This window comes from Perca fluviatilis, chromosome 1, assembly GCF_010015445.1.
Source record: "Perca fluviatilis chromosome 1, GENO_Pfluv_1.0, whole genome shotgun sequence".
Taxonomy (NCBI): Eukaryota; Metazoa; Chordata; class Actinopteri; order Perciformes; family Percidae; genus Perca; species Perca fluviatilis.
The window spans coordinates 8,434,403-8,444,840 of record NC_053112.1 but is presented as its reverse complement, the minus strand read 5'-3'; the positions used below and the strand labels follow the sequence as shown (position 1 = coordinate 8,444,840).

General features: G+C 40.8%; 1 protein-coding gene across 1 annotated transcript; it reads left to right on the top strand.

Annotated features, from left to right (window-relative positions):
* The first annotated feature begins 607 nt into the window (after nucleotides 1-607).
* Nucleotides 608-10,210, top strand: LOC120558917 (butyrophilin subfamily 2 member A1-like). The gene is made up of 5 exons (XM_039800275.1): nucleotides 608-792; nucleotides 5,565-5,909; nucleotides 6,057-6,128; nucleotides 8,321-8,413; nucleotides 9,957-10,210. The coding sequence occupies exons 1-5, from the start codon at nucleotides 729-731 to the stop codon at nucleotides 10,025-10,027; spliced, it is 645 nt and encodes a 214-aa protein (XP_039656209.1). The 5' UTR covers nucleotides 608-728; the 3' UTR covers nucleotides 10,028-10,210.
* The last annotated feature ends 228 nt before the right edge of the window (nucleotides 10,211-10,438 follow it).

Sequence of the window (10,438 nt, the reverse complement as noted above, 5' to 3'; positions counted from 1 at the left end):
ACCCTGTTTGTTCATGACAGTTTCCTCAGTCTCATACAAAGCCTGTTGTGGTGTTATTATTTACCATTAAAATATAATTACTGACTGTCTTTCATAGTGAGCGGTGCATTGTTGTAAATGTGGGGGCATCAGATGCTCCCTCATACTTCTACTGGAGTCTTTGTTAATCATCTTTATTAACTGGATTACTGATCAACAACAGAATACATAATAAAATAATAAATATATATGTATGTATGTATGTATGTATATATATGTGTATATATATATATGTATATGTGTATATATATATATATATATATATATATATATATATATAAAGTGTGTGTATGTATATGTGTATATATAAAACGTTATAGACTTTGCTCAGTCTGGAGCTGATCTAACCTTTTATCTGAAATCAACATTTGCAGGCCTTTTTAAACTGTAAATAATTAATTGGTCATTACTTGGGTCGTCACATTAATTTATTTAGACCTTTTCAAAGAGTGAAACTAGTCAAAGGGGAGGTCTTTTTAGCCTGCATGAGGATGTGATGTCCCTTTAATGACTCCTCCTCCTCCTCCTTTATGTTGAGGACTTTTTATGCCGCGAGTTTTCGGTCTCAGCAGCACACAGCTGAGTTTGTTGTCATACAGACTGTAAGCAGCAGCCGAGTCAACACGCAGTCCTACGGTTTAATATCACTTTATCACTGTCTGGTTGCCTGTTTTTAATTCATTGCGATAATGAATGTTGTCGTGTTCCTGTTAGCCTCCATCTTTCTGTGTGCTGCACCTTCTTCAGAAGCCGGTAAGTTGGAGGCTGAGTTTGCTGAACTAACGTGACAGATATAATGTCCTCCGTAACGTCAGCTCGTTTAGGTTTATAACATTGGTATAATGTTGTGAGCTAATGGTGACAAGTTTAAACCACTGTTGAAAACGTGTTAGCGTATGCTTGATAGCATTGATAACAGACAAGTTTTACTTTAGCTAGCTAACGTTAGCGATAGTAGGCTACGTGTTAGCATCGAGCTAACGGTTTCCTTCATACATGCTAAGAGCTATCTAACGGTGAAGGGTAACCTATTAGGAGCCGAGGTAGAGCTGCAGTTATGGTATTTGAGTTATGGTTTGAGTTATGGTATTTGAGTTATGGTGTTTGAGTTATGGTATTTGAGTTATGGTATTTGAGTTATGGTATTTGAGTTATGGTTTGAGTTATGGTTTGAGTTATGGTTTGAGTTATGGTATTTGAGTTATGGTATTTGAGTTATGGTATTTGAGTTATGGTTTGAGTTATGGTTTGAGTTATGGATTTGAGTTATGGTATTTGAGTTATGGTTTGAGTTATGGTTTGAGTTATGGTTTGAGTTATGGTATTTGAGTTATGGTATTTGAGTTATGGTATTTGAGTTATGGTTTGAGTTATGGTATTTGAGTTATGGTTTGAGTTATGGTATTTGAGTTATGGTTTGAGTTATGGTGGTGGTATCGTTATAATTAGTGTAAAATAATGAACCGCTAAATGCGTCTGTAGAAAACGGGGCCTGTGGACCAGTTTTACAGTTCTGCGGAGGTTGCACGCAGAGCTTTCGCTTTAATCATACCTGCAAACTAGTCGCTTTTCCGCGAAAATCACAGTTTTGAATGGGACATTTTTTTTTTATTTGTTATAATAATAATGAAGTTTTTATTTGGGGTGTCCGAGACCCGGTGCTAATACTAATACCCGGTACATTGATTGATTGATTGATTGATTGATTGATTGATAGATAAAGACAATAAAACAGTAATCCAAAGGATAACATGCTAAAGTAAAATACTTATTTCCAGCACGGTCCTTGGTGTTTCACATGTAAAACAATGTACTAAAAGCAAACAAACCATTATGGAAAGACATAAAATATGGAGGAGAAAGTTCAAAAAATATAAACATCACATAAAAAACAAACTAAATGAAAAACAAAAATGATATAAATGCTACACAAACTCATAACGACCGTTATCTACCGGACCGAATAGCAATGCGGATTAAGGTTCCTTATTTAGGTGCCACTTAAATGCCTGCACTTCTCTCTGATGCTCCGGAAAAGGACGTTAGAGGGAACTGAAACATAATACACTCATTGGGTGATAGATAGAGGGAGGGAGAAAGTGAGAGGGACTGATTGTCTTATGAGTGAGCGGTGAGTCATAGGGAGAGAAACTAAGGGCGTTTAACACATACCTCGTTTGGTCCGGAGGTGTGAAACCTCCCCCGGACCACGGTCCGGATCAAAAGACCAAATTTGAGAGAGAGAGAGAGAGAGAGAGAGAGAGAGAGAGAGAGAGAGAGAGAGAGAGAGAGAGAGAGAGAGAAAATGCGCTCCGAGCAGACAGCCGCTTCGGCTATCAGAGCAGAGAATACATCAGCAGTGTATTTGTTAAGTGGTAGTAAATGTACAGCGGAGGTTTCAGTTTGTCTCTGAATAAATGCTCCAGAAAGAAAGTTCCCGTGTCTTGCTTCTCTACATCACAACAAAACAAAAAGAGGCGCGGCAGTAGGGGAGAGCAGCGGTCGGTTGAATAGCCTAAACTCGGACCCAGAGAGAGGAGACGAGAGGACGGGGAAGCCCGTCAACAAACCAATCAGTGATAATTATCTGGAGACGCAGCTCACGTATGTGATGACGGCAGGACGTAGTTTTGTCACGTAGAGATCTGTAGTGCGCTTGCAAAACTGCAGTGTGAAACCAAAACTTACCGGATCAAATGTATACAATGTAACAAAAACATGGACCTTGGTCCGGACTTTCATGTGTGAAAACGCGCTTCTCCTCGGTTCTTTCTGACCACGGTGGGACATCTGTAGCAGGACAAGTTAACGCCCCCCTTGATTTCATGTTGTTTATGGAGAACCAGGAAATGCAACGTGCTGCGACACCGGCCGAAGTTACGTCGCGGCGCGACATGTAGTTATTAGTGACGTGACAACCGGCTCCTTTACGTGAGTCGGTTCAACCGGACGGTTGTTGGTTGGCGAACCAAGTCTATAGTAGTGATGCAACGGAATGAAAATTTTTGGCAAAACCGAAAACCGAAAAAGAGGAAACCAAAACACCGGAAGAAATTAAGCCAATTATTAGTACCATTGCATTTATGGCTATGACTGTGTACTAACTTTACTAAAATCAAGGCATTGCAATTGTATAAATTAATATTAAAGTTTAATTAAAAAATATCTAGCAGAAATATGGCTACAATCTGATAGTCACATACAGTATACAGTAGCCTAAGAACAGAATAGCTTACCTATTGTTATATATTATTATTATTATTATTATTATTAATTGAGGCACTTTCTTGCAGGATTTCACGGAACATATCAGACAACGAGGGTGCATGCCCCTCATCTGGTGCAGAGAGACGAGTCTTTGTTTCTGGCGCCTCTGATCTCCTGCGTGCGCTGCTCGGTTCCACGCGGGTTCTCCGCATCCATCGCGCCTGGATCATGTCTCGCGCGCCCTGCTTTATTTCCGCATCCAAGTAATGGTCTTTATAACGCGGATCAAGTACAGTCGCGATGAAGTGCAGAGGATCCGAACAGATCTCACTGAAACGTGCTGACAGACTCTAAGAGCGTACTTTTCATTGTTTTCACTCCGTGGTCCGTCTCAACCTCGTTGCCTAGGAGACGCTTTGCAGGTGGAACGGATCGGTACTGACACACGCGCAGGTCGTGTTTCTTTCGTGCATCACAACATTTTCGGCCGTATTGTTTCGGTGATAAAAGTATTTCGGCGAAAACCGAAAATGCCCTTTGGGCCATTTTCGGCGCGAAAATTTTCGGGTGGGAATATTCGTGCATCCCGAAGTCTATAGATTCGGTCAACGGTTCACGTACGCGGCTGCGGCATCCGGCTACTCCGGGTCTCGGCAGCAGTAGCCCGGTACTCCTCGTGACAGCCTGTAACATTCACTTCTCTAACATTTAACTTAACATAACTAAGATAACGGTGTATTTGTATGTGATGCACTTCCCAATCAATAATGTGTGAATTTCCGGACACAATCACCTAAGATGCATCTGAAACGAGGCTTGGTTAATAACTCAAACTTGCCGAGAACCGTTAGACAAACCGTTTGCTTATATACTCGAGCGGTTGTTAACGGTTACATTCGGCTCGACTTCGCAGTGCAGACTCTCGGCAGTAGCCGGGTGCGCGGTCTCTACTCTCTTAACAACTCTTTCGGTCCAATGAATCGTGCGGTGCTCGAGGTAGCCCATTTCCTGATTGATTCTACCACCACTCCAGTGGAGGCGCTAATGAGGTAAAAACAGGAGTGAGTCGGTTCATTGACGTATGGCACTCGATTCTCCCGGCTCAGTGACACGAATCGGGTTAATAACCGGCTCTTCGGTCAGTTCGGTCATCACTAGTAGTTATACCCTTTTATATATGTCAACGGTTACACCCTGCGCCGTCGATTCTACGCACAACCATAAAACGGCCAAGGTAACGTTAGTCTACCTGCCACCGTTGATAGTGAACCGACTTCAAAGTTTGTTGTTCAGTCGTAGAAAAACATAAGAAAATGGAGTCAATGTTGAGGGGGGAAACGGAAGTTAGGGTTGAGAGAGGCTGCTTGATTTAGAAGACCGGACACTAGAGCCTGTTGAACCGTCTGGTTTGGTTACCATCAGGAGTAAACCGGTTTCTTCCCCTCTGCAGGCCCTCTTTAACACCCCCCCCCCCATTCCCATCTCTAGTTGCCACACTTTGCATTAACCTTCATTCTGCACTGTACACCTGTCCATGGCACATACTACAGTATGATTTTTTGCATACTCAATGCACTCGGCTTTCTTTCTTCTTTCCTTATGTTAAACAGCTGTATGTGTTGTTTATTTCATGTTAGTGTTCAATATGTTTGTTTATGTATGGTCCAACCACCAAGGCACATTCCTTGTAAAGTAGCTTTACTTACTTACTTGGCAATAAAGCTGTTGGAGCTGTTCATTGTTTTTGTTATATTTAATACTTAAATATTTATTTAATTTCTGTTTTGCTTGAATTGTACAGCTACATAGGCTTGTTTATATCGTTAGTATTTTTAAGTAAAATAAAATATAAATAAAAAATTGAGTAGCTGCTAGTGGTTTTCTTTTGAAAGTTTCAGACGTGATTTAATCAGAGAATGATGGTATTTCTTTATGTGACAAGATTGGTGTGTATAAATGAATGACGATAACTGCAGACTCCCAAAATCAGATCTTTTAGATCACTTCTTAAAACCTATTTTTATAGACTATATGTGTACTATAGGCTTTCATGTGAGGTCTCTTTTTGTTGCTCTTTATTTTAACTCATTTTATTCAACTTGACATATATCTCTCTCTCTCTCTCTCTCTCTCTCTCTCTCTCTCTCTCTCTCTCTCTCTCTCTCTCTCAAACTGTCCCAGTTGATCCATTAAATATATTGTTGAGGTGGAGCAGCACATTCTTCATTTTAGGAATAGTTGGAGAACTGAATGTAAACCATCAACTCTGGTCCTTCAGAGGTGTTAAAGCTGTGTGAATGTTATGTCTGTTTCTCCAGGAGAGCATCGTCTCACCTGTCCTCAGACCAAAGAGGCAGCAGAAGGAGATGATGTCATTATACGGTGTGGTCTGGACCCCCCCGTCGACTTGTCTGACTCCACGCTGGATGTGGCGAGACTCGACCTCGGTGACGATGATGGTGATGTCCACTGCTATCGAAGAGGAAAGGACCAACAGGATGACCAGATGGATCGATACAGAGACAGAACAACTCTTAACCATGAAGACCTGATCAGAGGCATCGTGACTCTGAAGATCTCCTCAGTAACTCTGTCTGATAGTGGTCCATACAAAGTCTACATCAAAAAGCTGCGAGCCCATTCTGTTATTAACATATCTGTTGGTAAGCATGCTGAGTTTATTAATAATAATAATAATATAGTTTATTAGGTTCATTCAGATACTAAAATGGTTTCTCAGAATTGGAGATATCCTGATGAAGTTTGTTCCTGATTTGAGAACATTTTGTCTTGTTTTTTCTTTTTAAAAGTGAGCGGGACAAAGAGAAATGATTCCAGCACGTCTGGACCTCCAATGGGAGAAGAGACAGAGCATCGGGGGGGTAAATGTCTTTGAGCAGTTTCTTTGTTACTCTTCATCCTACCGCCTCTTTTAGTAAAAGATCATCCGACTGTGGGAGCTGTGTGTAAATGTGTTTTTTCTTTAAATCCCGAGCAGTACACTGTGATGAATGAATAACTGTGTGAAGAGGGGGACCTCAGAGACACACTGGTTTGGGATAAACCAGGGCTCGACATAAGCAATGGCCCGGGGCCAGTAAAAACGTATGTCGGGCTGGTTGATTGGCCCGCACTGTCGGGCCAGTGACTGTGGCTCTGTCTGCTGCATCAGCAAACGTCCTAGAGAGTGGCACGAAGCGTGTGAATGTTAACATTTCACATTTTCACCTCAGGTAATTTATAACCAATTCATTTGGATACAAGCGTTGCATTTTGGAAGATAGACGGGATTCTGAACAGCGATGCCCGCGCTGCGCACACACACACACACACACACACAGCAGGGCCGAGGTGTGTGCGTTACTTCACGCAGCACATGTAGTGACTGGAAACGTTACCGAGGATTATTTACCGCCGATGGCGCAGATGAACTAACGCTACACTCGTTACTGTAAGTAGGTAGCCTACAAGAAACCCTCCATGATTAAAGAGTCAATACTTATCAATAACCCACCTACCTGTTCTACAGGCAGAAACACGTAGAAACCGATATTTCAGTCTGATCTGTCCACTCTGTCCACCGCGCTGTGCAAACACAGCTCTACTCTGCAAACAGCAACTTTACAAACGAGCTAAAATGAAAGATGTCAGTTTGTAGTCTAACAGTTTATCTTAATTTGCAGCGAATCTTGAACTTTGGACAAACTATTGTAAACGTAGCTGCTGTCTAAACGAGCCATCCTCTCTCCTGGTAAACCTATGGATGTGTTATAAGACCACAACAAATACATGCGGCTACTTAATATGCATGTGAATGACGCGTCCTTCATTCTTGATGATGTTGCCGGTTGTATTATTTAGCAACAACATTGTCTTATTTCAAATAAAGCATACAGGAGGAATGCTAGCCTGCTTATCAGTCCATTCATCATTACAGCTGCTGTTTTCCACAACTTTTCACTTCAGCCTCTTTGACAGTGAGATGTTCACACCTATGATATTTCTTTCAGGGCCAGTAAAAATGTAGACGGGGCCAGCAAAACTCTGATCTACTGGCCCCGAGGGCCAGTGGGGATTTTTTTATGTTGAGCCTTGGATAAACTATTCCAGCCAGAGAATAGGTTCGGAAAAGATACTTTAATTTTGGTTAGGGCTGCACAATTAATTGCAATTTTATCAAAATTGCAATATGGACTAGTGCAATACTGCAGGTTGGGGGTGCAATATTTGTTAAAGACAAAATATGTCGGCTTGTCTTCAACCTCCCCAAGTTCTCTCGCACTACACCGCTCCTCCGCTCTCTTCACTGGTTACCAGCTGCTGCCCGCATCCGCTTCAAGACACTAGTACTTGTATACACCCCCAGCTTAGATCCAGGACATGGTCAAACCCTACACCCCAACCTGCCCACTCCGCTCTGCATCAGCCAACCTGCTGGCTGCCCCCTCACAGCGAGGGACAACTAATCACTCAACCAAATCCCGACTCTTTGCTGTCCGTAGGAGCCATCCTAAATGGTGGAATGAGCTCCCTATTGACACTGATGCGGTCTTGAAGGCAAAGGGTGGTCACACTAAATATTGATTTGATTTAGATTTCACTTCTGTTCCATCACTGCATTTTGTTAACTGATGAAAATAAACTATTAACACTTCCATTTATGAAAGCATTCTTAGTTTACAGCATTTTTTCATACCTGCCCAACAGTACTGTGTGTGTGTATACTATAGCTATCTGTCTGTCTGTAGTTTGCACCTTCAAGGTTGAAAGCACTTAATTGGAAGTCTCTTTGGATAAAATTACAAATATTATCCTAAGGATCGGTACCAAAGAAAAACTCCTTTCTTTGGTACAGATTTCTTTTTCTTTCAAAAATGATAATTTCCTCCTATATCATAAATCCTATCAGAATCACAATATCAGTCAACATAATCGCAGTTAGATATTTTCCTCATATCGTGTAGCCCTAATTTAGGTGCAGGGAGATTGTGACAGTGGATGTGTATGTTGATAAACCCTGGATCACCTTTGGAAACTGTCCTTCTAAACTCAACTCTGTCTGATCTTTCTTCAGGCTCTGCAAAGAAGACATCTGTCTGGAAAATAGTGGTTCCCATTGTCTGTGTTGCTGCTGTTGTTGCTGCTGCTGCTGCTGCTGCTGTGATCTGTAAGTTACAAACTGCTTTACAGCATTTTATTATCAGTGGGGAAAGTAACTCAGTACATTTACTCCTTAACACCCAGAAAGAGATAGATAGATAGAGATATATATATATATATATATATATGCTATTAATTGAATAACCTATATATATATAGGTCCTATATTGGACCTGATCACAATGTTTGTTAACTCTCCATTTTCAAAGTTTCTATATCAGAACATTTGGGTTTACTTTTACCTAATTGCCCAAAAATAACACTGGCGGTTCCATAAAACGCTCTTCGCAAGTAAAATGAAGGATCAATTAAGTACTTTTATTGAATTTTAATTGTTTTATTCAATTAATAGCATTATTCTGACTAACCTTTGACAGTCTGTGATTATCCATCAACAAACGTCTTTGAACTTTTAAACAAAATAATTCATGATTTTCTGCAAGCCATTATTAAATGTCGCAGTTTTGTGCTTCTTTTTTTAAATATAAACATTTATTTATTTTTTAAATCTTTTTAAAAGTATCTGTTCAGGCACCGTTTAGGCACCTAACGCCTTCCCAACACTAGATTTGGTTAACCACAGACGCAAAGCATTTGAAACTATCTTCCCCTGCGAGGTTGTCAGCTGTGTGTCTGCCTGGTGTAGTCTGTGTGTAGGACGGCTGGTTTAACCACCATACTGCACCTCACCCTAACGTCACGGTCCCGGTGTTCTCCGCTGTGTCCGGCAGAGAGCCACGAGCAGACAAAGAAGAGCATCTGAAAGAGCAACATGCAGTTGAGAAATTGACTCGTTCAGCATATTTCTCGGTTTATCATGCAAACATGTTTTTTTTAATAACTTATTTTTAACGGAGTATTAATCGGTTAAACTGTTAAACGGTCGTTTCTGCTTCATTTATGTATATTTGTATTTGTAATATATGTTATGTGAGGATATATAAAATTTAATTTTTTTTGTTTTATTTTTTTTTGAGGATTTGTTTAATTTTTTTTAGCAGTGGGGGCAGGTCCGAACATAACCCAGCAGAATAAAAACAAGAGACCGTTAAACACAGCTTTGACTCACCGACCGATCACGATCAAACTGTTAATGGGAATAACTTGTACTAACAATTTAATTTTCCTTTGTATTAAAGACAACCTCTGAGCCGGCTAGTGTATTTCAACAGCTGACTTCAGGTATAAATAACACAAGTTCTCTTGGAGGCTAACGTTCGCTAGCAATCAACTGTTGAGCTCCATGCAAAGTCTGCAGCAAAGACCAACTCCCAAAAGAGCCACAAGTGAAGGGAAGTTGTGCACCATTCAAAAACTAAGACAAACTGAGTTGGTGTGGTCTGTTGTTGTTATCACTTTAAGATAATTAAACTTAACTAGATAGAATCGCGGTTTAGGCAGGCTAACGTGCTAGCATTACACAGCTAATAGTTGGCTAGCTCTATGTTAAGAGTAGCAGAAACCCTGCTCTCTACTCGTTAGCAGTATACACAAACCTTCCTGAATTGTTGAGATGTCGTGTGTCACAAAGTGGTTTCATCTTCTCACAGGGAAGAAGAGGAAAGCAGCAGAGACGAGTGGAACGATGAAATACCAGAGGCCAGAGGAGGACGCACTGTAGACCCACACAGTGCTGCAGGACACGGTCTGAGAGAGTCGGTGGTCGGAGACCGTAAAAACACATCCAAACTTCATCCGCTTAACCCTCTACGGCATGAAGTATTTAGTATTGGTGAAAAATATTGTCTGTCTGTCTACAAGCTGTCAATTTTCGGGTTATGGTCGGGTTAAAGTGATGGTTGAGAATGGTAATTCACCTAGAGTCAATTTTCAGTAGCATCATGATTTTTTTTTATTTAGGTAATCGCTGAATAGTTTAGCATTATCAACCGGAATGACTTACCAAGCTTCAATATTAATAAATTATGCACTCATAAAACGATGGATTGTAAAGTTTTAAGTTCACCAGAAGTTTATGTAATATTTCTGTGCTTCTGCTCTCTGTTTTTTTTTGCTGCTGTAAGACGAGTGC